This window comes from Peromyscus californicus, unplaced genomic scaffold (assembly GCF_007827085.1).
Source record: "Peromyscus californicus insignis strain IS unplaced genomic scaffold, ASM782708v3 Scaffold_16__1_contigs__length_79575227, whole genome shotgun sequence".
NCBI lineage: Eukaryota > Metazoa > Chordata > Mammalia > Rodentia > Cricetidae > Peromyscus > Peromyscus californicus.
Window position 1 is genome coordinate 21,959,626 of NW_026294458.1, and position 26,294 is coordinate 21,985,919.

Below are 26,294 nucleotides of genomic sequence, written 5' to 3' on the forward strand. Positions count from 1 at the left end.
ATGGGGCTAGTAATACTATCCATGTTCTTATTGGGTTCGCCATGCAGTAAGGTGAAATTGTGTGTATGAAGAACATTTTGCAAGTTTTAGTCGTACTCTTCAAATATTAGTTGTTAGGATGCAAGAAAAAGGTATTCTTCTCCAAACATATTTTTGAGAACCACTTCTGCACATGACTTCTGTTGAATCCAGCCTCCACCGAACAGCTTTTGTTTGTAGTGTTTATCAAAAGGAGGTGGGGTGAGACAGTTCAGAGGGTAAAGGGGTGGGGCGAGACAGCTCAGCGGGTAAAGGTACTTGCGGCCAAGCCTGACGACCTGAGTTCAAACCCTGGGACTCGCCTGATGGAAAGAGAGACCCCGCCTCTGACTTCCGCACATACCCTGACGGGTGCACCCCTACCCCACACAGATAAATACACAAGAAGCACACACACCAGACAAAATGCTCTCAATGCTCCAGGCTCTTCTGCAAGCAGCCTGTAAGCTATTCCCATTGATCACACTTTTTTTTGTGCTATATTTACTCCTGTTTCACAGATGAGGAAATGCATGGCTGGAAGAATCGGCCGAGGGACTAATTAGGGACACATGGGGAGTGCACATTTGAGTGCAGACATATGGCCAAGCTTACTGTTGTGTGCATTTGTGCATCTCTTGCTCATTTGATGGGCCCATGGGTTAAAGAGTTCTGGGTGGGGAAGAGACCACCCGAGTTATCTTTTACAACAACCAGCAATCGCTTTTTCTCTTCCCGTCTAGCTTTGCTTTGTGCTCCGAGGCACAGCTCCTACAAGAAGGAGGGCCCTGTCTGGATTTTATCCACACACACTCCCACTCCCTACCCCCACCCCCCACCCCCGTTTAGGAAACAGACCTCTAAATCCATTCCTCCAACCTCCAGAGAAACACTTCCTCTTTTCTTCACTGCTAGCTTTTTTGAATTCTACTTAGCAATATTTAAGAAGAAGGAAAAAAAAAAAACTGGTTTAGCAACAGCATGAAAACCAATGAGATGTGAAAATGCAAATGAGCTCTAGACCAATGAGAGCCCTGCACGGCGGGCAAGCTGGCTTATGGGAGAAAAGAATAACCTGGAGTTTGCAAAGTAGCCTCCAGGTGGCAGCAGAGCAGCTATTTTTGGACCGGTCTCACGGATCTCAAGCTCTGCAATTTTTGGGCTTTGTTTTAGTTTGTTTTTGACCTGTTCTTGGTTCCCCGTTTAAGAAATCTTCTGTTACAACCTCGTGGGTATGAGTTTTTAGATGACACGGTAGGCGTGGGCTAGAAGCATGAACTTTGCGTTTACCCCGGTCATTCCTAGGCTTCTTCCATCTTGGCTGTTACGGAGCCAGCCCCAGCCCAGCAGGCTTAGGCCCGGAAGCTTGTAGCGCTTCAGCCTGCCCAGCCTAGCTGAGGACAGGGCCCGGAGGAATCCGGTTCTCTGTTTATCCACCATGACTGCAGGGCTGAATGGTGAAAGAGGTGGGGCTGGCCCTCTACCACCAGTGAATGGGAATAAAGGAATGTGCCACCAACAAACTGGTGCCCATCGAAAGCCGCATTTTCATGCGGCTTATTACAGGCCTTCTTTTCCTTGCGGTTCTGTTACATGTGTCTGAACAGGAATCCTGACCAGCAAAAGGCTTGTGGGCCATTCTACTCTCTTTGGGGTGGTTTGGTCCTGTTATCTTATAGCCTGGGCACATACAGTGGCTGAATTATCAAACAATAGCCTGTCCACGTTTTAGCCATCCTCCTCCTGGCCTCTGAGATGGTATTGCTGTGAACATCTCTTGGTGTTAAAATGTCTGGATGTGTCTCCAGTGTTTCCATTTCTTCCTGGCTTAGCCTTCTCGTGCTTAAAGAATCAGTTAAGGGTGTGGAAACTTCAGAAGGCCTCACCCGATTCTCTCATACACACCTGCTCCCTGGGGCTACCGCTGGCACGTCCATACGTGTTCTAGATACTTCCTCGCGGGGAGCCACAGAGTTCATGAGGTCAAAGACTGCCCTTTGTATCTCAGCCCTTAGCACGGGGCTAGCTTTATCACAGATGCTCAATGCGTATCTTTTTTAAATGAGGAAAAATGCAAGAAAGTTGTTCTTGCTTTGCTCTTAGGGGCGCAATCTGGGGTTCCTGAACCTGAGCCAGAACAGTGCTTGTGAGATTGGTGTCCGTTATTGGAAGACAACTTTAGGCAGACCAGAGTCCCAAGCCTGAAAGGTCATCACCACCATTGGTTTATCCTGTGGTGGGCTCGTCTCAGTAACGAGGCTTCCCTTATGATTTGTACTTTAGGAAGAACCAAGGAGCAAATCCAAGATCTGTGCCAATGTGTTTTGTGGAGCTGGCCGGGAGTGTGCAGTCACAGAGAAGGGGGAGCCCACATGCCTCTGCATTGAGGTAGGTCCTGACGTCCGGCCCGTGGAGGACAACGACTGTGGAAAGTTCCAGGGATCCCATCATTTCTTTTTTTTTTTTTTTTTTTTTTTTTTGGTTTTTCGAGACAGGGTTTCTCTGTGTAGTTTTGCGCCTTTCCTGGATCTCGCTTTGGAGACCAGGCTGGCCTCGAACTCGCAGAGATTCGTCTGCCTCTACCTCCCAAGTGCTGGGACTAAAGGCGTGCGCCACCACCGCCCGGCCCATCATTTCTATAAATGCAGAGCTTGTCTATCCCAAAGACACATGGAAGGTTTCCTCTACAGTTAAGAGTGAAATCCCTGATTTTTAATTAAATTTTAAAAGAGATGCTTTTCATTTATTTAAAAAAAATATTTAGGGAGGCTAGAGAGCTAACTCAGTAGGAAACATGCTTGCTGTATTCAGAGCCTCAGGACCCACACAGATGCCTGGTGTGGTAGCAGGAGTCTGTGACCCCAGCACTGAGGGAGAGAGGCAACTCCATGGAGTTCATTGACCAGTCATTCTAGCCAAATCCTGAACTTCAGACTTAATGAGAACTCTATCTCAGAAAATTATACAGAGTACAACCAAGGACAGTATCCAATATGGACCTCTGGCTGCTATACACATGTGCATGTGCACACGTGTACACACACACACACACACACACACACACACACACACACACACACGTATATAAGCAAGGAAATGGAACCAGTTTAGATGTCCACCAGCAGATGGACAGATGATGAAAACTGTAGTCCATGAACGCAATGAAATATTATTCAGCTGTAAAGAAAATTGGCATTTGTAGGAAAATAGATGGGCCTGGAAGGTGTGATATTAAGTAAGGTGATTCAAACTCAGAAAGAAAACATACAATGTAAAGAGGTATAAGAGTGGGTGTGGTCTAAAAGGTAAAAATGAGGTTGAGAGAGTTGTGTTAAACTGTGGTAGTAGGTGAGGAAGGATGGTATTAAATTAAGGATTGTTTTATGTGTCAAATAGTGTAGGTATTTAGACATTGTACTACCAAAAAACTCTCGGTTCTCACTAGTCTGAGGAAATGGCATTAACAGCTTTTCTACACACCAGAGTTTCCACAATTTTATACAAAATACTATTTCCACACATAGGTCTGTGCAATCTGTACATTGTACTCTTTGATGTGCCTGTGGCAGCCTCCCAGATCAACACAGATTTTAACATTTTTAAACAGCCGAATAATATTTAGTGATGTAAATTTATTCATCGTTTCCTTAGAGATGGATATTTAAGTGGTTATCTGGGTTGTTTACCCCCACAACAACAGCATCCTTTTGCCAGTATCCTTTATTTCTTAGTATTGAAGGCCACTGGGGGCCTGCTGGGTCAAAGGATATGCAAATTTTTAAATTATCAGACAGAATGTGGGCTTTGAAGTTTTTTTTCTAAATGGCATTTGAAAGGCAAAATGAGCCTTTGAGAAATAGGCAAGACTTTAATAAATTTTCATTCTTAATGTGAATGTAAATTGCACCGGCCATGGGCTTTTCTTTCCTCCCTTCTATCAAGCCTCTCCATACCCTGGAAATGGGCTTTTCTGTAAATACTACCCTGTTAGTCTCTGGCCCCTGATTCATTGCATCCGAATGGAGAGTGTACCAGCTTGAATCCTACAACCTGATCCCACTGGGATCCCTTCACCCTGGCAGCCTGCACTAGAAGGATGCTGACCACCATGTGGTAACGTAAATTAGACTCTGGCAATAGTCTCAGCTTGTGATTTTTGAGCAAACCAAGTCCCAGGAATTGCTGTAAAGACAAGCCCATGTTGGTTTTGCTCAGCACCCAAAGCATAGTAAGCACTCCATAGTAAATGTTGGCCGAATGAATAAATGAAGTTCACCTTTCTTCATGTATGAAATGGAGGGGTTGGACTTCTTTCCTGACTCAGGAAGGGAGTCCAACCATTTTAACATCTGTTTTCTTGTCTTCGTATCTCCAGTAGCCCTAGTCTGCCTACAAGCCAGATGAGCTTTTGTCTGTATTTCTGTCCATGACTTCCTGTAATCTTTCACCCTCATTGTCAGCCTTATGACAGTGGTTGGGAAATTAGGTCAAAAGCTGAACAGCTCCCAAACACTACAGAGCACAAGAAATCCCTGTCATGTGGCCCTGGAAGAACTGGGGGAGAGGGGGTTGCATACATTTGTGCATGTAGTTTCCATGCCCCCATCTCTCAGCTCTGACTCTTTCCTGTCATGGAAAGTAGGATTACTTTGCTTCTGTTTCCATAACAGAATGCCTGAGCTGGGCACTTACTAAATCATAGAAGTATACTTCTCCCCATTTTGGAGGCTGTGACATGCATGATCAAAACAAATTCCTTTAATGTCTGTCGAGGGCCTGGTCTCTACTTGCAAAGGAACCCTTGAGCACAGTGTTCCCACATGGCAAATGATAGAAGGGCCAAAGGGCCAAGTGCTGTGTGAAACCCCTTTGTAAAGGCCTTAATTCCATTCCTGAGGAAGGTGCTCTGGTGATGTCATCATCTCCCGGAAGCCTAGCTTCTTTGTGTTATTGCACTAGGGATATGTACAATACGATATTTCAGCCAAAGGAGGGTGTTTGTGTACTTGCATCTTGGCACTGGACCAGGATGGATGGACAGAGGGGCGTGGAGAACTCAAGGTTGTAGGATGCCTGTTGTATCAAGTGGAGTAGAGTCACCAATGGTGACCAGAGCTGGGGTTCCCTGGGCCCTGGTGATTATATACATGCTCCATCTCTGTTGGTGGTGAGTCACCTGACAAGAAGGCTGTGTGAGTGTGTGCTCCATCCTGTATGGCTGCACAAACATCCCCCTGCCGATCTGTTTCAGCAATGCAAACCTCACAAGAGGCCTGTGTGTGGCAGTAATGGCAAGACCTACCTCAACCATTGTGAACTCCACAGAGATGCCTGCCTCACTGGATCCAAGATCCAGGTTGATTATGACGGACACTGCAAAGGTAAGGCATGCAGTCATCGCTGAATGGCAGGTCCTGTGATAGGGAGACAGAGACAGAAACCATAGCAATGTGGCCTGGTGACCACACAACCGTTTGGAGATGCTCCTTCCTAGCATTCCTAAGCCTGCTAGGGCCTTTGCCCTGTGTTTCCTGCATCAGACCTGGGTCTGCTCTCAGCATCACCTGCAGCCAGAGAGTAAAATAAAGTGACTGCATCAATAATCAATAATGGTATAACGGTCCTTAAAAGGATTTCCACACCTTTCAGAAAGTGTAGAGCAATCTCTCCATTCCCTGCTTTTAAAATGTAGGCATTTCTCAGCTTAGTAACACGCCTCCTTTATTTTCACTCTTGTCTTTGTGATCAGTTGGAAAGATGGATTCCCAAGCATGAGAATTCCCAAGCACCAGACCTTTCCAAGCCTGCCCAGCCATTCCATCCTTGACTTTCCCTGGAAAAACACAAAGCTTTATCCCAGACACCAGTCTCCTCTCTGTCCGCTGGGCAGAACTAATCTCTATATGAAGTTTTGAAATCCCAGGGACTGCTCAACCCAGCAGGAAGAAATAGAAATCTGGAAGGGCAATCCATTGTCCACAGGCAGGAAGGATCCCAGCCTCAGACCCTACAAGAAAGAAAAGGATATAAGAATTGGAGGTAGGGGCTGGAGAGATGGCTCACTGGTTAAGAGCATTGGCTGCTCTTCCAGAGGACCTGGGTTCAGTTCCCAGCACCCACATAGCAGTTATCAACCATCTGTAACTCCAGTTCCAGTGGATTGGATGCCCTCTTCTGACCTGCAGGTACTAGGCATGCACAATAGTGCACAGACATACATGCAGGCAAAACACCCATACACATAAAATAAAAATAAACAAATCTTAATTTAAAAAAAGAATTTAAGACAAAATAATGACAAGATTGCAAGACTTCAGAGTTTTAATTCTAAAATCATCGACATATTCTTTTATTCTTCACTTTGCATTACACATCTCCTTTTTTCTTGCAGAAAAGAAGTCTGTGAGTCCATCTGCCAGCCCAAGTAAGTACCCTGACCTTTCTGCAGTGTGTGTGCATCTTAGGGAGGAAGCGTCTTGTCTTCCACGGTCCCCACTGAGCGGCCAGATCATCTGTGGGGTTAGGACTTTTGATCCAGATCTGGGCTGAGCACAACACAGCTCAGTCAGACCACCAGTCTGCATTTTTAAAATGTTCATTTGTTCTGGTGTCTGCCGATCAGAGCAGCTGTTCGGGTCTAAATGTTGACTCTTCTGCATTTTTGCTGAGAGGTGAATGCACTGTATGACAGCCAGTCAGCCCTTCTTTCAGGGCCTTGTAAGACATGCTCCTGTAGAGGACCCAGTGAAATCAGAAGACACGGCTCTTCTTGTAAGAGGACAGTTGGAAATGCCAGTATGGCAACTGCTGTAGCTTTCTCTCAAAATGTATTCGAATGTCAACGTAGTTTATAGGCCCAGACCTCACAGTAACCTTGCAGGTCTTGCTGTAATCACCTTAGAGTTAGGTATAAAGGCTCATAGGATTGAGTCAGTTCCCCTAAACCACACAGCGTGGAAGAACAGAGTGGGAAATGCCCGTATGTTCATTCCCTGGCCCTGCGCCCGCCCTCTTCATGTCCGAGCGTGTGTTGTCTTCCAGGAATTTCCTTTGGCCGGAGCTGTCTCTCCCCTGCCTCTCTGCCCACTTGACTCCCACTTGTTCCTACATGGCTCAGAACAGCTGCTCAGAGCAGGGCTGAGGCGTGGCCCTTCCTTGGCCTGGTTTCCTGTTGTTTATAGTAAAGGATGATGGGAGAAAGTTTTGAAAGGGCTCAGTCGGTGAGAAAGGGAGAATTTCAGCAATCCAGCAGCATGAATAACTAATGTTTTCATTTATTGATTTGTTAATACTTTCCAGAACCAAGAGTTACTTTAGTGAATGATTTTTTTCTCCCTTGCTCCTTCACATTCATGAAAACATCCTTTATTTTTTTCTTCCTTATTTTTTTTCTTAAATAACAATGCCTCTGTTTCACCATTGTTTCAAGTTTCTAATCCTATGGTTTTCAACCTTGCTAACGCTGTGACCCTTTAATATAGTTCCTCATGTTGTGATAACCCCCAACCATAAAATTAATTTTGTCACTACTTCATAACTGTGATTTTGCTATTGTTATGTAACAAAACATATTGTATTGTAAATATCTGATATGCAGGATGTCTGATATGCAGCCCCAAAGGGGGTTGAGAACTACTGTTCTAATCTTTATGGGTGTTTTTCACATGTGAGCGTGCTTCCTGGGGTAGACACATTTCTGTACTCTGGGTACCATAATCCTGCCTCTCTGGGTGCTGTGAAGACTGAATAGGATGACACATGCAGAACTGAGTGACACTGGGCAGTGGGTGCTGATGACTCCAGGGTTCTCTTCCTCACACCCACCTCACATCCCACCCCACCCCCACAGTTGTCTGCTATCAAGCTAACCGTGATGAGCTCCGGCGTCGCATCATCCAGTGGCTGGAAGCTGAGATCATTCCAGATGGCTGGTTCTCTAAAGGCAGCAACTACAGTGAGATCCTGGACAAGTACTTCAAGGTAATCAGAGTTGAAGTCAACAGTGTTCCGTCCTAGAGAAAGGGGGACTCCCTCTTCCCCTTTTTGTGACTATTGGGAGACACAGTTCCTTAGAGACCCTGAGTGTGCCCTCATCACCAGTCATTTTATGGAGCCGAGAAAGTTGCCTTGCGATCTGCTTGACCAGTGGGGACCAGCAGTTGACCTTTGGGGTCCAACATACATGTGCTGTTCCCTTTGAGCATTTAGAACCACCAAAGTCTCAAGGAGCTGCCATGGGAAATGGCAGACTCTCTTCTGCCCTGTGTAACGCTTCAGGGGCTGGAACAGAGCACCTTTGGTATACCAGGCCCACTTCAGCATCTTTCCTGCCCAGCTTGCCACCCATTTCTCCTCGTCACTAACTTGGCCAGTCACAGCTTCTCGTCTGAGAAGAGTCAAGAAGTACGTGGGATTGGAGACTGTTCCAGAATCCAAGTAGTGCTGCTATCTACTGTATTAAGTAGAAGAGATCAGAGTTCCGTTTGGAGGCCCAGAAAGATACTGCTTTTGAAGGAGAAATGAGTGAGGAAATAAATCATTGGCAGTGGGTATGAGTACCACACACAGAGATCATTCAGGAGACTGGAGAGTCATTGGGAAAAGTGGTTAAGGGCACTTTACTAGCTAATTGACAAGAACATAGACACACACCTACACTATTCCAGACACACAAACCACAACCCCATCACAGACACTTCTTACACTCAGCCACACATTCAGGTACCGCATTCCCACAGAAGTACCAAGTCCCTGTGCTTTCAAGATACACATATTAAAGTTGGCGCCTTGGACACTCATCCCAGTGCGTGCTCACAATGCCTGCTGTCCCCACAACTAGCCAGCCAGGACTTAGAGCTCCACACATACAAGGGACTTCCTGGAAGCTCTCAGGCCACGCAAATATGTTTCACACCATCCTAGTCTGTGGATGGAATCTTCAGCTGGCATTATGGACACCCACAGATGAAGAGACGCTGGGTTGAGTTGAAATGGATATTTGATCGTTTAAGGCATCTCCTCTACTATTCTTATTAGATAGAAGTTTTCTCCACTCTAGTTTTTTATCTTACACTGGAGAGAAAGCAGAGCTCTTCCCACTCTGCAGTGTCTCAGCCATTGCCACGTGACAGAGCACTGAAGACATGGGCAATTCCTCTTCTCCAGAAAACAACATCACTTTGCTGAGCAGGAGAAACAGACAGGAGCAGAGAGAAACATAAAGAAATTGACTTGGGGCTGGCGGGCTGCCAAGGCCGGAGCTCTGCGCTCCATACCCAGGACACACATGGTAGAAGAAGAAAACCAACTCTTGCAAACTGTCCTTCAACTTCCACACATATGCTATATCACGACACTCCCACATACACACACATACATACACAACAGGTAAATAAATTAATTTTGATTTTTTTTTTAAAGAAAATGATTTTTTCCCAAAGCCAAATGAGTAATGTCTGCAAGATTTATTGTAGGCATTCCCTCTGTCCTGTCCTTGCTGTATGGAACTGTTGGGCAGAGGACATTAATTCCAAGGGGCCACTTGGGATCTTGTAACCATTTGTAGATGGCAGCTGGCCTTAGGCACTTCTGATACCTGCTATTAAATTTGATTGCCAAGTATCCAGGCCACAATGCCACTCAACACATTTCCATGTCCCCAAGCAGTAACACTCTTACAGGCTCCTAGGGGGTAAAAAAACCCACAGCACGGCCACTTGGGAAAACAGCTTTTCTCTGGAGCATTCTCCCATCTCAGGAAGCTTGCTCACAGCTTACAAACACAAAGCTCCTCTTCCAAGACATCCGAGAGAGATGCTGTCCCACCCTGGCGTAGATAGCTGGATGGCAAATCCAATCAGCATTCAAGTAAGGCCCACCCTGCCTTTCCCCTCCCGATGGTCCAGTCACCATTTCTCTGATGAACTCCAAACAGAATAAAAGGGGAGCCTGGCAGGGAGAGCCTTTCCTACCCATGCTCTTCATACCTTGTGGCACTAGATGGGAGACACCTAGAGGGTGGGACTAAAACTGAAGTCAGCCTTCTTACCTCCTAGACCCTAACTAGCATCGTAGACCCCATTGCCCCAGCTGCTTTATGTGAGTGAATGCCTGGCTCAGCACATCTCCTCTGAACACTCTGTCAGCATACAAGTGTGATTCCCTAGCATGGATCTCAAAACAGTCCTCTCCCTTCCTTTCTACAATCCAACAATCAAAAAAAAAAAAAAAAAAAAAAAGAAAGAAAGAAAAATGTTGCTGTCTCCGACATTTTGTCTGACTACAGACAGACATGCAGAAGTATCTCTAGCCTTTGCAGTTAGAGTGAATTATGCTGGATTCTGGCCAGATGCCATTGGGTTTAATGCTATTTCTGGGCAGGTACCAGACTCAAGAGATGAGATTGACAAGAGCTGGGATGTCCCCTGAGTTTCAGGCCTGCCTTCTGGTTCCCTGGTAGTTGATGTGTGCACACGAAGCACTGACTTTGGTACCAGGTCCAGAGTGCCCAGTCAGTAGCTTCATACCTGCTGCAGGACCATAGTTTTCCTACGCTCATACTTGTCACCAGACGGGATGGGGATGGGGTGTGTTCTAGTTGTACTCAGGAAAGTTCATTGGTCCTCAGGATGCTCCCTGTCTGATCAAGCTTATTGAATTGGGCATCTTTAATTAGTCAGAACCTCACAAGTGGAATTGTGGGGAGATTTCCTCAGGGCAAGTGTATAGTGAGTGCTTAAAGAACGTCTCAGACCTGTCCCTGAGAATCAGGGCAAGCGTGACAAACAGGTCCTAAGCAAAGGCGTAATGGCTGTCTCTTGTGTTCCCCGCATTGTCTATGCCAAGGACATTTCACATGTGACACATGGTAGTCATGAAAGGAGTGTTGCCCCCAGCCTAGGAGTCTAGGCAGACATTTCCTCCAGACGCCTGTGGATGCTGCCCATTTCCCAGGGCAGCCTAAGAAAAGTGTGGGGAAGGAAGGGGTCCCCCTAGAGCTAGTTAGGATAGCAGCAGCATCCAACATGGAATTTGGTCTAAGCCTTCGAGCTGATGCCTCCCCTTGTTGCTAGACCCTGAGCATGTTGAATGGTTCCAGGTGGCTGAGGTCTTGGTTTAGCGTCTTGCTTTGGAGGGAATGATGCCTGACCTTGTTTACCAATCCTTGCTCAGTTGTGTTCTTGGGCTGTCTGTCACAGGTCATCAGCCTGCACGGTGGAGCGTGAGGACCTGTGCACACATAGGCACTGCCACTGTAGTGTAGGGCAGAGGAGGAGGGAGGCTGGTCTTAACCAGCAAGATAGACTTCTGTGGGTCCCAAGGAAGCCTGAAAGATCTCTTGAACTGCTGCTTCTCCTGAGCAGCCTGTTAGGATCATACACCCAGGGCTCCATCCTCCCAGATTCTCATTTACTGCTTAGAATGCCACACCTTGTTATGTGTTCACTAAGGTGTGAGGCAATGACGTTATCAATGGCCTGGAGGACAGTGTCAGGGACTGGGTCACAGGGTCTTCTTAGGTAATGCAGACATCTGTTCATGCTGCCCTCCTGAGCAGGATCCATACTGAAAGAACCCCACTGATGGCTTCTAATCAGGAACTTTCGCTTGCTCATCTTGGAGTACCACTTCCTAGTTTGGGTATCCATCAATCTGAGCCACTAATTACTACTGTAGTTCCTTGTGGCTAGGTGAGGGCAGGGTTGGAGTGTATTAAGAACACGATGAACTGAGGGGTCAGGCCGAGGGTGCCCCAATAAAACGGGCTTTCTAAACACTCCTGAGAGATCTCTTCATCTCCTTCTAGAACTTTGATAATGGTGACTCTCACCTGGACTCCAGTGAATTCCTGAAATTTGTGGAGCAGAATGAAACAGCCATCAACATCACCACTTATGCTGATCAGGAGAACAACAAACTGCTCAGGTGGGGAGTGAGGGCCTGGCCATATGGTCCCCAGGGAAGGCTGCCTAGGAGAGAGGGTTTGGACCGCTTCCACCAGCAGAGAAGCTGCCAGTGCCAATGTGAAAGAAACAGAAAAGAAGGATTTCTGTCGTGATCTAGTCTATGAACATTATAAAACTGGGATACCCAACAACATTCATATCTGATCAAGCAGTTATTGTTTGGGGTCAGAACTTGCAAGGAGAAAAGACTAATTTTGGAATAAATTATCAAGGTTATGCCATACCCACATTGCTTCTGAGTGTGGCAGCTGATGCTCGTTGATCTTCTGACGGAACTATATTAATGTATTCTTTCATTGTAGACCTAAAATCATTTCATTCCTGGTGTTTAAGATGATCAGTGTGGTTCCATGTAGAGTTCCCTAATTGTTATAAGTGTATGCTCTTCTTTTAGTATTCATCTTAGAATAAATATTAATAAACAAAGAAGTTTCTGGCATGGCACTAGTACATCAGTAAGAGTTAAACATGGGAAAGTTAACTCTCTTTTGTTCAAAACAAGTTCAAATTGTAGCGTCTATGAGTCTTCTTAACCATAGTCCTTGACCTTAACAACTCATATTTCAGTAACCTGGATTTAGGTAATTTGATAATTTCAATGTTTGATCATCAAAACATCCCAGTAAGGGAAGGACTTTCCCCCCTACCTTTAGAGGTGAGAAAATAAACTCAGCAAGATTGAATAACTAGCTCAAGGACATTTGAGTAGGAAGTGGCTGAGCCAGTGCCTAAGTCTTAGTCAACAGAGGGGGTGATGGAGCCAGAGTCCTAAAAATCTTCTGAAAGAACTCCTTTTAGAATAGTGATGGTCATCTATCATCTCTTCTGCTTTGGTTTTTCTGGACTGGTTAACTTGACAGTCATGCCATGGGGAAAGGCAATCTAGAGGAAGATAGGCCAATAGTGAGAGCATTTGCTAATAAAGGTGGACAAAACTTTGTCTTTGAGGGGGCATTTGAACAGCCTACGTGCTGTGATATCCAGTCTAAGAAGCTGAAAGTTGGATGTTTCCGGGAGTAACTGGGTAATGGTGTGACAGGTCAAAGGAGAGAGACATGGACAGTCGTCTTGCCTGGGGCTCCAGCTGTCTGTGAGCCTTGTGCTTAATTCCTTTCTTAGGGAAGAAGCCAAGGCCTTGCTGATGGTGTTTCTCCTGTGTTTTGTTTCAGAGGACTCTGTGTTGATGCTCTCATTGAACTGTCTGATGAGAACGCTGACTGGAAACTCAGCTTCCAGGAGTTCCTCAAGTGCCTCAACCCATCCTTCAACCCTCCTGAGAAGAGTATGCCTAATCTAGAAACTGAGTGCTGTTGGGGATGGAAGCATTACAGGGAAAGGAAGGTGCAAGCCAGAAATAACTGGTAGAATTCTCCAGAGATAACAGAGCTAGCCCCCATCCATGATACTGGGCTGTCATCAGTCCATCGTCTCTATGATGAGGTTAAGGCCATGAGTTTATGGGGCATTTGACCATGAGAGACAAGGCAGTCCTTGTCTGGGAAGTGGGACATGGGTGCTCAGACTGTATCAAAGACACCACCCTGTCCCACCCTCGTGTCCCAACTGTTGCCTTTGTCTATGGCCCCACAGAGTGTGCCCTGGAGGACGAAACCTATGCAGATGGAGCTGAGACGGAGGTAGACTGTAATCGCTGTGTCTGTTCCTGTGGACACTGGGTCTGCACTGCAATGACCTGTGATGGTGAGCCATACTGAGGGCAGACTTGAATGAGAGGAGATGACATGGGTGTGATGGGGCAAAGAAAGGCCAGGGACTGGAAGTGAGTGGCAGCCCCCCAGCCCCTCTGGGGAGCACGGTGGGTGGAGCACTTGCTCTAGATGCCTCAGGTGTGAAAATCAAGAGGCATCAAAGGAGAGAGAATGGTGATCCAGAGCACCAATGAATGTCAATATGAGACTGAAATAATCATCATGAAAGAAAGCGCTGATCGGTGAGAAATGTGTACCAGCAACCTTCCACGGTCTATGCCTATTAACCAACTTAATCCTTATTACAGTTAAGGAAATACTCTATATAAAAGAGTCAAGTAGTCAGAAGTCAAAAGGACTTAATCTTCCATGCCATGCAGGAAAAAAAAAAAAGTAAATGAAAAAAATGTAAAAAATAAATTAAAAATTTAAAAATTAAGATCATTGAGAGACAGGGGCAAGATGGGTTGGGGACATATAGGTGTTGGAGTTTGGAGGCAGAGCAGAGGTCCAAGAGTACATTGGAATCACTCACATCCCATCAGAGACCTAAGCTACAGTGATGTCAGTGATCAAGAGGGAACTTACATGAAAGTCAGGCTGAAGCCAAGAGTCAGATAGAAGCAAATCAGAGAAGGCTATTAAAGTCAGGTCCAGAGTGGGAGTCACACAGTGGAACCAGACTTAAAGGTTATACCTGCAGGAATGACCCTGAGGTTGTATTTTAAGAAGTTAACTGAGGCAAGAAAAAGTAGGTACTTAAAATTATGTTCAGGGGGATTGGGTAAGATGGTCACTGAGAGACAGCAAAGACCCAGGAAGCTCTCTAGCCAGGACGCCCAGAATGCCATTGGTGTACGTGGGAGCCAGTGTTACCCATAGGTTCAGTGACCTTCATATGTCTGAGTCTGCTTCAGTGTGAGAGAATAGATGCCCAGCTTACCCGTAGGGGTGGATGAGAAAGCAAAAGAGGCTGTTTAAGGACAGGAATTTTCTAAAAGACACAGAACTGATAGCCAGACACACGCAATAGCCACTGAAGCCATCAGAGGGCATCTTTAAATGGGACCGAGCCCACCTCAACCAGGAAGCAATGTGTCTTCCCCAAACTCCCTTCCACGTCTCTAACTGCTCTTGTTCTCACTTTGGAAAGGTATTCCTCCTCCATTTCTAAGACACAGGAGTCAGTGTGCCCTGACTTACGGAACCCTAAACACAATCATCTGGGTAACAAGCCAATCACTGTGCATCAGACAACATATCACTCCCATAAGACTTAGTTTCCATAGCCATGCTGTGTGTGGACTGCGCCACCTCACGGACAGTTCGGCCTATGGGGCCTCAACACATCTTGGTGTACAGACTATGACATAAGAGGAAAATGAAGAGGCATTTTTCAGGCCAGTATCTGAAAACTACCAGTAGGGACAAGCAGGTTATTGAGGTAGCACCAGAAAAGGCCAGGGCCATGAGAACTGGCTAAGAGGAACAGACGGACCTGTGTCTATTGTTTCCTAATGGTAAATGTTGTGTTCAGCAAATGGATTCCCAGGCACCCTTCCAAACCTTCTAGACTGTAATCTACAAAAAGAACATCTTGGGGACCTGTGTAGGGTTTTTGCTTTTTTGTTTGGTTGCTTGTTTTGATTTTGTTGTTGTTGTTGTTGTTTCATTTTGTTAGGGTTTTGTCTTGTTTTGTTTTTCCTGTTTTTTTTTTTCCTTTGTACTTGAGAAACATTTGTTACATGTAGTTATTAACCCTGGTGTACAAAACTCCTTCAAAAAGCAAAAACATTGGTACCCAGCTACCTCAATCAATTACATCAAAATTTCTACAGTTAAAAGCCAGGTGATTTGAAATTTTGTTTGTTTGTTTTTTTGTTTTGCAGTTCTGGGGGGTTGAACATGGGGGTGGGGTACACGGTCTGCATGCTAGGCAAGCACTCTGCCAACGAACTACATCCTGAGCTGGAAATTACATTTGCAACTGTTCTCTGGGACGTTGTGAGGGTGTGGGAACTGTTGCGAATCACTGCCCGGGAGGAGTTTCCTGAGCCAGGACTCAGGTTGTCGCCATTGCATTCTGTAGGACTGGCTTGTCTTGTGGAAGTCAATTAAAGGGAACAGCAGGAACAGAAGCCAGAGAATTAGGATAGATTGCTTATTTGTATTACCCTGGATGCCTTAATGCTCAGAGAGAGGTGGGACATTCAACTCTCCTCCACAGATTGAGTGGAGAGTCTGTTAGGTAGAGCCCTCCCTGGCTTACCACAGCCCCCACTGCTCTGAACTTTGCTTCTTCTTACAGGAAAGAATCAGAAGGGGGCCCAGACCCAGACAGAGGAGGAGATGACCAGATATGTCCAGGAACTCCAGAAGCACCAGGTGAGCAGCCACAGTGCTGGTTCAAAGATTGCTGTTGCTACCAGGCTCTTAACACCACTCAGAAGCTGTCCAGTGCCCCTAGGAGATGAGGGAAACCCACTTTGTTCAACACAGATCCCAGAGGATGCTACCTCACCCTCACCTCAACTACCAAACTGTGATACAGACCGTTCCCTGAAGGAGTTACTGTGCTGGAGGTGGGAGGGCCTGAGGTATCACTACAAAACCTTCCAACAGCCATCATCTGAGAGCTGCTACCAGGAGACGATTCTTAGCATTTCTGTCCTCCAGCATGTGTGGGCAGTGTAGGATGCCTAAGACCAGAGAAAGCCCCGAGGTGGAGAAGCAGGTGTAGGCCGTGAGAAGTCAAGCCAGTGTTCACTATGAAACATTCAGTGCAAGGCAGCTGGACGTGGAGTACCAACTGTGCCTGATAGGTGCCAGCCAATGGTGTAGGCAGTTTCCTATGGTCAGTCCTTAAATTGAAGTCAAATTCACATGTCATAAAATTTACCCCTTTAAGATATGCAAGTATGCAACCAAGTGACTTTCAGTGTATTTCTAAGATTGTCAGCCATTCCCTATGGTCTAATTCCAGAGTGTTGTAACCTCCCCGCAAAGAAACCCCATGCCCACTAGAAGCAACTCCTTTTTTCCACCCTTTCCTTCTGCCCCGGAAATTGCTAACCTGTCTTCTGACTGTAGATGTGCCTGATCTGGAAATGTCATATAGAATGCTCCTTTTCTGTCTGACTTCTTGCATTTAACATAGTGCTTTTCAGGTTTATTCTTGTAGCATAAATCTACATCATTCCTCTTTATGTGAGTCATATATGACATATATATGACATTTTGTGTATGCATTCAATAGTTGATGGATATTTAGGTAACTTCTAGCTCTGATGGATGCTGCTGCTATGAACGTTACTATATAAGTTCCCATGTGGACATGTTTTCACTCCCTCTATATATTTAGGAATAGAATTCAGGCTGTGTTAAATCCCTAAGGGATTGCCGAAATGCTTTCCAAACACCATTCATGGTACATCCTCCCCAAGAGGTCTCCATTTTCTTCACATCCATGCCAACATCTGTTACTACTGTTCTTTATTTCATCTGACCTACTGGATGTGTAGTGGTATTGTTGTTGGTTGGTTTTTCTCTTTGACTCTTTTGGGCAGCTTGCCACCCACCTCCCAAATATATCATACACAGAGGCTTATTCTTAATTATAAATGTCCGGCCTTAGCTTGGCTTGTTTCTAGCCAGCTTTCCTTAACTTTAAATTATCCCATCTAGCTTTTGCCTTTGGGCTTTTATCTTTCTCTATTCCTGTATACCTTTTCTTTGTTTCTTACTCCACAGCTTGCTGTGTAGTTGGGTGGCTGGCTCCTGATGTCCTCCTCCTTCTCTGGATCCTTCTTCTCCCAGATTTCTCTTTCTATTATTTCTCTCTGCCTGCCAGCCCCACCTATCCTTTCTCCTGCCTCACCATTGGCTGTTCAGCTCTTTATTAGACCATCAGATATTTTAGACAGGCAAAGTAACACAGCTTCAGAGAGTTAAAACAAATGCAACATAAACAAAAGTAACACACCTTGAAATAATATTCCCCAACATGGTATCTCATTATGTTTTCTTTTGTATTCCTCTAATGTCTCATGATGTTGTGTCCTTATTGGCTATCTGTACATCTTCTTTGGACAAATATGTCAGGCACTGTTGTAAGAGCTGATACAGTGTTGCCCTGGTGTTATAGTTAAAGATGTTAAGGTGTAGATTTCAAAATATTCCCAAGGACACTAGGAAAGCTGAACAAGCCAAATTCAAGCCCAGACCTATTGACTCTGAGACCTATTGATTTTAGTAATTTTGTGGGACATGAATTCAGAACATTTCCCCTTTAATATCCTTTATCCTTAAAACCGGAACATCTTTCATAAGATGTTTATATAGGATCAGCTCTTAATTCAGTAAACTACCCATGAATGACCATGCCACAAATTAGATATAGCCTCATGCCATTTATCACACAAGGAGGAGCCATATAAGTAAACAACTAAAATCTAGCATAATCATGTGTCTATTGATGATATAGAAAGTCTGGGGGATCTGAATAAATGCCATCAACTTTTTATTATTTGCATAATGATTATTTTTTCTTCCATCTCAAAGGAAACAGCTGAAAAGGCCAAGAAGGTAAACACCAAAGAGATCTAACAAGAAGCACACACAGCACCGTGTCTGGAGCCCAGCGCCTCCTCTTCAGCGCTGAGTCCAGTATACACGAGCGTCTGCTGAAATCAACAAACCACCAGTATTTGCTTGTATGGCGATGAATATTATTTCGTTTGTTTTGCAATGAAGGAAATGAGGCTGGCTGGCTAGCGAGGGAAGGCCACAACCTTCATTTCTAGGAGTGCTTTAAGAGACACTAAAGGGCACTTTGGGGCTGGAAGCAAGGAAGGAAACTGCATCAGGCTGGCAGAGGAGCAGACCCAGGTCTGAATGAGTCCGTTCTGGGTGCACAGCAGCTGTGTGGAGGCTACAGGAAAAGCATGTGATGTTGCGGGGAGAGCTGAGCCGGCTTTGCTGGAGAAAGGGTGGGGAGCTCTGTGGAGAGGGAAGCACTGTCAGCATGACAGACTGCAGCATATCCGCTTCCCCCCTTGGTCCCAACAATCACCTGAATACACAGCCATCCCACTAGTTACCTGTGTCCCTCAAATTTGGATGGACTTTTCAGGAGGGTGTGTTTAAATGATGCAGATACTTAGATACTTCAAGCGCCATGGAGACCTAACCAAAATTTTAGAAGACATTTTTTTTTTTTTTACCAAAGGTGCTATTTCTCTATAAAAGACTTTTTTTTGCAAGCTGACTTCATTCCTCAATTATTATCATTATATTATTGTCATTTTTTAGTATTTCATTTTCTTGACTAGATATTAAGCTTTTGTAATTATTTTTTTTCAATAGCCTTCCATATCAGAGGTGAAAGGGGTTTGGGAGTTTTTCTGGGTACAGGGAACCCTGTAACATAGAAGGCCTTTGCCCTGTCACCCACTAGACTAGATGCCACCCAGAGCTACACCACCCCACCGCAGGCTTCCAGAAGGTCAGCTGCATGCCAAGAAGCATGAGGTGCCTCAGACAGAAGCCATAGAAAGAAGCGTCTTCATAGACAGTTGTTGAGATCCAAAGAATTCATTTGTTTTTGTTTCTTGTAAGAAGTTCAAAGGACAGAACCCCAGGCTACCCCAGCCTGCCAACACTCTGTGATCTGTGATCTGTGGCTAACTGGCCGAGTGGCTGGGGCCCTCTAGGTCTGCTCCTACTTCTAGGTGTCAGTTTCCTTTGTAAACTTGATAAGAATGCATCTTAGGATTTAAGAAATGATACAGTTTGTGGTTTGGGTAACTGGTCCAGAGGGAGCTAGGGTCCTGTGACTCCCTTCTTTCTCCTTAGGATAGATGAAACCACACAGCAAGAAAAGACAGCCAGTAACAGCATGACGAGGTTTTGCCTTGGTCTAAATGATCTTTTCAGGTGGCTGGGGTGAGGACTTTATGGATCAATTTGCCCAAGAAGAGAGTGTGAAGGAGAACATCCAACCTTCTCGAAATGGTGCACATGAGTGCAATCTCTGGTTGGAGTAAGAGATTTCCCCATACAGATGAAGATAAAAGTTTTCAGATTTGAATGCAGTTAAAAATGAAGATTAAATCTTAAACCTTAGCACTTAAGGCGGGGGAACTACTCAGTTATTGCAAGTCAGTCCTTTTTTTGACCTCTGATTCTTAAACTCCCTTATTGCCATGTTTCATGTGCATTTAACATCACACATACACACAAAAAAAATCAAAACCTTATCTCATTTGCAAAACTCAAACTATAGACCCTCCAAATAAATTACTGAGATTTTCCTGAATAGGCAAATGTGGAAAGTTGGGATAGAAGCAGAATTCCTCCTAAATAGTTTTTCCTGTTCTCATTTGAAAGGAGACAGCTCCACATTGCTGAGTGGCCTGTGCTTTTTTGTACCACCCCATTCAAAAACTCCTTGAACCCCTTGTACAGTCTGGATTTCAGCTTCCTCTCCAAGTGCCTTGGAGAACTCACAGCAGCATGCCTTAATCAAAAGTTTTGCCAGTTCTTGGACATGATGGGAGAGGGCAGGAGTATCAGTTTGCTCAAAGCAAGTAGCTACAGTGTCTGTTCACCAGTCATCTTTAGAACAGTGGTTTTCAACCAAGACTATCCCACCTCGTAACACTAAATACACAAGGGCAAGCTCACATTCCTCTTGAGTTCCGCTACTTCTGTATAAGTAAGGCAGCTGTTGTCTATACCACCATAGATTCGTGTGATACCTAAACTATTCATGAAAAGCTGCTAAGTAGCCTAGTTTGGGGAGCCTTAGGTAGAGCTTTGCATGGGACCAACAAGCAGGATTGCATCAAGTTCAGTTCCTACAGTCCTCCAGAAGCCTATAGGCCAAGACTGCAGGCTCCCTGGGCTTTCTGAGATTTGTTTTGTTTTAATAAACAATAGTGTCTGTTAAGATTCAAAGCCGAGGGAGGTTTTCCCATATACATATGCCATGACTCTGGATACTACTGTCAGTCTTGGGAAAGCAGGCTCCTTCTGTAACCAAGTCCATGTGAACAGTCTGAATTCCTTCTATGCCTATGATCTAAATAGTTAAACTTCAGGAAACAATTTCAACAGATCTCTGTTGCCCATGTGGTCATGAAAATTCATTTGTATTTAGTGTGCTTCCATATTTCATTTAACTTGTTTTTGTAATTTCTGATTTTTGTTACTATTAATAAATAAAAATAAAATAAGAGTTTTGTTGGTGTCCTTATCTCCAACGAAGGCCAAATGAAATTATGAGAGTGTTTACTTCTTACCACATAAGAGTAAGTTTGAGTTTCTCTGAGCCTTGGTGGGGGTAATATAAACACATAATTATTTCCTTTTATTTCATGTTAAGCATTGGGCCACCGTGCATGGCAACAATCATTGATTCTCAGCAGTTTGACCAGTTACAAGTTTCCACAATAACTGTTGCCCAGAGCTGACCAAGGCTGACAACAACAGAAATCTGTGGCTGTGAAGAACTGTCTAGAAGGCAGTTTAACAGGCACATCACAGCTACTGAAAACAATAGCAGGAACTTCCCTACTGGGATCTTTCACCTCCCCCACTCTGGCTTACAGTACCAGACATGAGTCCCTTCCTGTGGAATGGGCTTTAAATCCAGCCAGAAGACAGTTGGTTGCACCAGTAATGGTCATGCTACTATTGCACCAGTGGGTACATCTTGCCTGGAAGATGGTAGTGTAGCATGCTGGTCCATAACTACAAAGTATTATGTGCAACACTTCTCCCTCAGCAGCAAATCTGTGAGACACTCAAAGACTACAATTCTATAATGAAACTTTTTTTACACGGATTACTGTCTATTTCAAGTGTGTGCCAGTTGGCCTTGGGATTCAGCAGCTAAAGTAAGATAGTTCTGTCTAGCTCAGTTAAAGAGAAGAGTTAGTATAAGATTGGAGTCTGCTTCAAAGAGACAGAACAAGAGCTTGAGAAATCTACAACCGCAATGGGAAAATAGCTGGAATGTGCTTAGAAAAAGACGTGTGTTGAGAGGAATCCAAGCTGAACACAGCTCCCACCATTTGGCTTCTGTCCTAATTAGGGTTACTGTTGCTGTGATGAAACACCATGACCAAAAGCAACTTGGGAAGGAAAGGGTTTATTTTACTCACAGTCCCATAAAACAGTTCAAAAGTGAGGGCAGGAACTCAATCGAGCAGGGCAGGAACCTGGAGGCAGGAAGTGATGCAGAGGCTATGGAAGGTTGCTGCTATAGCTTGCTCCTTGTGTCTTGTTCAGCCTGCTTTCTTATAGAACCCAGGACCACCAGACCAGAGATGGCATCACCCACAATGAGCTGGGCTCTCTCCCATCAATCACTAATTAAGAAAATACTCCTTGTAGGCTTGCCTACAGCCCAATCTTCTGGAGGCATTTTCTCAACTGAGGCTCCTTTCTCTGATGACTCTAGCTTATGTCAACTTGACATAAAACTAGCCAGCACAGCTTCCCATAATGAGTGTCATCCAAAAGGTAAGCTAGCTAGTTCTGGTGACAAGAGAGGCAGTCATGCCCTCAGGACATGCCATGAGATGTAAACAAGTCTTTCTCTATCCCACCAGCTCCCAAATAATGACACAGAGACTTATTAATTATGAAAGCTCAGCCTATAGCTTAGGCTTGTTTCTAACTAGCTCTTATAACTTAAATTAACCCATTTATATTCATCAACATTCTGCCATGGGGCTTGTGGCTGTTATCTCTCCTGCACATGCTGCTTGTTCTGCATCTCCTAGTGTCTCTGCCTTTCTTCTTCCCAGAGTCCTCTCTGTCCTTGGAAGTCCTGCCTCTTCCTCCCTAGCTATTGGTCATTCAGCTCTTTATTAAACCAAGAACTATAAAGTGTATCTCTCCAGCAGGGTAATGAATACTTAGGAGGACTTTCAAAAATGCAGAGAAGGCCTCTGCTGCCTCAGTGCTCAGTTGCTTACCACATTCCCAATGCGCTTTGCCACCCTGACAGGGACAGTCTTGAGAGGCTTAGGAGGGTGGGGGAACCTGCACAGGAGGGTGGGAGGACCTGCACAGGAAAGTGGTGGGAGAACCTGCACAAAAAGGCGGGAGAACCTGCACAGGAAGGTGGTAGGAGAACCTGCACAGGAAGGTGGGAGAACCTGCACAAAAAGGTGGGAGAACCTACACAGGAGGGGGGAGGACCTGCACAGGAGGGTGGGAGAACCTGCACAGGAAAGTGGGAGAACCTGCACAGGAGGGTGGGAGAACCTGCACAGGAGGGTGGGAGAACCTGCACAAAAAGGTGGGAGAACCTACACAGGAGGGGGGAGGACCTGCACAGGAGGGTGGGAGAACCTGCACAGGAGGGTGGGAGGACCTGCACAGGAGGGTGGGAGGACCTGCACAGGAGGGTGGGAGGACCTGCACAGGAGGGTGGGAGAACCTGCACAGGAGGGTGGGAGGACCTGCACAGGAGGGTGGGAGGACCTGCACAGGAGGGTGGGAGGACCTGCACAGGAAGGTGGTGGGAGAACCTGCACAGGAGGGTGGGAAAACCTCTGTAGTCAACAGACTGGGAAGCTAAGTGAGGTCTGCAGAAGCCCCTGGTAGAAAAAGAAGAGAACCTTTTAAAGTGAAGACAGCTTGAGTAGACATTGGACACTTGCCCAATACAGACACAGCAACAGCATAAACCACAGTAAAATAAGAGACCCCCAGTTCAGCTGACAATCTCCACCTGCCCATGCAGAAAATGCAGCCTTCCATTTCTGAGCAACCAAAAAGAAGTTGCACTGATATTTTGCTTTAAAAACCAAACAAAGCCCCCTAGATCTTAGCAGTACTTTTTTTTACTTATTTATTTTATATGTATGAATGTTTGCCTGCATATACATATGTGCATTGTATGTCTTCCTGGTGGCCATGAAGGTCAGATACCATGGAATTGGAGGTACAGGTGGTTGTGAGCCTGCGTATGGGTACTGGGTGCCAAAATCAGGTCCTCTGCAAGAGCAGTGGGTGGCTCACTGAGCCATCTCTCCAGCCCCTTCATTATATATCTTCAGTTTTTAAGATCTATTTATTTTATTTTAATTATATTAGTGTTTTGCCTGTATGTATAATTGTGTATCACATGCCTGTCTGGTGCCTGTGGAGGTCAGAAGAGGGCATTGGATCCCCTAAAACTGGAGTTACAGACAGTTGTGAGCTGCTATGTAGGTGCTGGGAAGCAAAACCGTGTTTGCTGCAAGAGCAACAGCCAGTGCTCTTAACCTCTGAGCCATCTCTCAGAGGAGTCCCCAGAATTTTAAAAATTATTCTTCATATATCAAAATCGGTTTCTGCAGTATTTTTCATTATTGGGCAATCTTCCCCCCTCTTCCCCTCTTTGTTGTGTTTCCGCTCCCCCTCCCACTAAATGGTTATTAGTTTTTAATTTATTTTATTATATTTTAAACTTATATTTTTATATTTTATTCTCTTCCTTATATTTATCTAATTTTGCTTTCAAACATTCTCATTATTAGGAAATTTCTGTTTTGTTCTTTTTAAGGGTTTTTTTGGCATTTCCTGCTCTTTTCTCTTCCCTTAATACCATTCCTCTCCACTCTCTTACCTTCTCTTCATTTAACCTTGCTTCCTCTTTAGTTTCCCTTTCTCATCCATTTACTATTTATACATTTATTCTTCCTTTTTTGACAGAGTTGCATTCTAAAGCCCTAGCTGGAACTCACTTTGAAACCAGACTGGCCTCAAATGCATGGCAATCCTCCTGACTCATCCTCCCAAGTGAATGATTTCAATAACCCACTCTCATTTATACATAGATCATCCAAACAAAACAAAAAAATTTTAAGAATCAGTGAAGACATTTCTGAGTACACCATACATCAAAAGAACTAAACATATCTACAAAACAGTGGTTCTCATCCTTCCCAATGCTGCAACCCTCTAATACAATTCCTCTTGCTATGGTGACCTGGAACCATAAAATCATTTTGTTGCTACTTCATAACTGTAATTTTGCTACTGTTATGAATCATAATGTCAATATCTGAAATGGAAGATATCCGATATGTGACCCTCGAATGGGTCATGACCCACAGGTTGAGAACTGCTCTGCTAGAATAAAAAAGTAGCCTACAGTTGGGAAAAATCTCCACCAATTACACATCAGACAAGAGACTGATAGCCAGGGTACATAAAGAACTGCAAAATGTAAATGGCAAAAAACTCAAATCGATAAATAGACTAATGAACTTAATGACAGTTCTCAAAAGATTAAATATGGTCGGGCAGTGGTGGCACACACCTTTAATCCCAGCACTCGGGAGGCAGAACCAGGCAGATCTCTGCGAGTTCGAGGCCAGCCTGGTCTACAGAGTGAGTTCTAGGACAGGCGCAAAGCTACACAGAGAAACCCTGTCTCGAAAAACAAAAAAAACAAAAATCAAAAGAGGAAATACAGACATCAAATAAACACTTCAAAAGTCTTCGACACTCTTAGCCCTCAGAGAAGTGCAAATTAAAAGTGATTTCAGTCCTGTCAGGACAGCTATGGTGAAGAAAACAAATGACAGAAAATGCTGGCAAGGATGTGGGAAGGGGGGACCCTTCTCCACTGCTGGTGGGTGTGGAATCTTAGTGTAGTCACTTCAGAAGCAGCATGGAAGTTCTTCAATAAATTAATGACTAGAACTGCAGTATGACCCACCTATGCTCTACGCACCCACTGTCCACAGTAGAAAACAGGACCGGCCTCGACGTCTATTGACCAATGAACAGATAAAGAAAATGTGGTACATACTCTACACACCCACTGTCCACAGTAGCTAAGAAACAGGACTGGCCTCGATGCCTATTGGCTAATGAATGGATAAGGAAAATGTGGTACATGTGTACAAGGAACGTCCTTCAGTTCTAAAGAAAAATGAAATCATGACATTTGCAGGGAAACAGATGGGTGGAAATCATTATGTTAAGTGAGATAAGCCAGACTCAAAAATGCTACATATTGTCTCTCATATACAGCAATTAGATCTAAAGTGTGTGTGTGTGTGTGTGTGTGTGTGTGTGTGTGTGTGTGTGTGTGTTGAAAATAGAAGGACCACCATGAGAAAGGAGGAAAACTACTAAAGTCCTAAAGGAAGAGGTAAAAGAGAGGGTAATAGGGTTCATATGATATAAAAGCATAAAAGTCAACTGTTTGAGGAAAGGAAGGGAGCCAACAAGAGGGGAGAGAGGACCTGAGGAGGTAATGGAAGAAAGGGATAAACAAAGTGACCTATGGACAAAATTGTATAATGAAACGCATTACTTCCTATACTGCCTCAAATTTTTAATTAAAGAAAATAAGAACAAAAATGTCATCCCATTCAAATCTACCACAAAACCATCTCATTATTCACATCAGTTGTTCTGTCAAGAGAGAAATATTGGGCCTAGCTGCATGGATGGACCCCATTTAGCACTCAATAATCCAGTCATTGTCCATGAACATGGCCTTCTCATCCTGGGGTACCGCCATAGGTCTCTCTCACATGCTCCCACCCCACCCCCACCCCCGACAGACTAGGGAAGAACAGCGCATGCT

At 44.8% G+C, this 26,294-nt stretch overlaps 1 protein-coding gene across 1 annotated transcript in view; it reads left to right on the forward strand.

Annotated features, from left to right (window-relative positions):
- Fstl1 (follistatin like 1) overlaps positions 1-20,930 on the forward strand; it is a 53,857-nt gene extending 32,927 nt beyond the window's left edge. Inside the window, exons 3-11 of the mRNA XM_052740665.1 lie at positions 2,302-2,406; positions 5,270-5,399; positions 6,410-6,442; positions 7,868-7,998; positions 11,825-11,943; positions 13,154-13,266; positions 13,575-13,685; positions 16,002-16,078; positions 18,254-20,930. Of these exons, the coding sequence (XP_052596625.1) occupies positions 2,302-2,406; positions 5,270-5,399; positions 6,410-6,442; positions 7,868-7,998; positions 11,825-11,943; positions 13,154-13,266; positions 13,575-13,685; positions 16,002-16,078; positions 18,254-18,298 (864 nt within the window). The 3' untranslated portion in view covers positions 18,299-20,930. The remainder of the gene's footprint in view (positions 1-2,301; positions 2,407-5,269; positions 5,400-6,409; positions 6,443-7,867; positions 7,999-11,824; positions 11,944-13,153; positions 13,267-13,574; positions 13,686-16,001; positions 16,079-18,253) is intronic.
- The last annotated feature ends 5,364 nt before the right edge of the window (positions 20,931-26,294 follow it).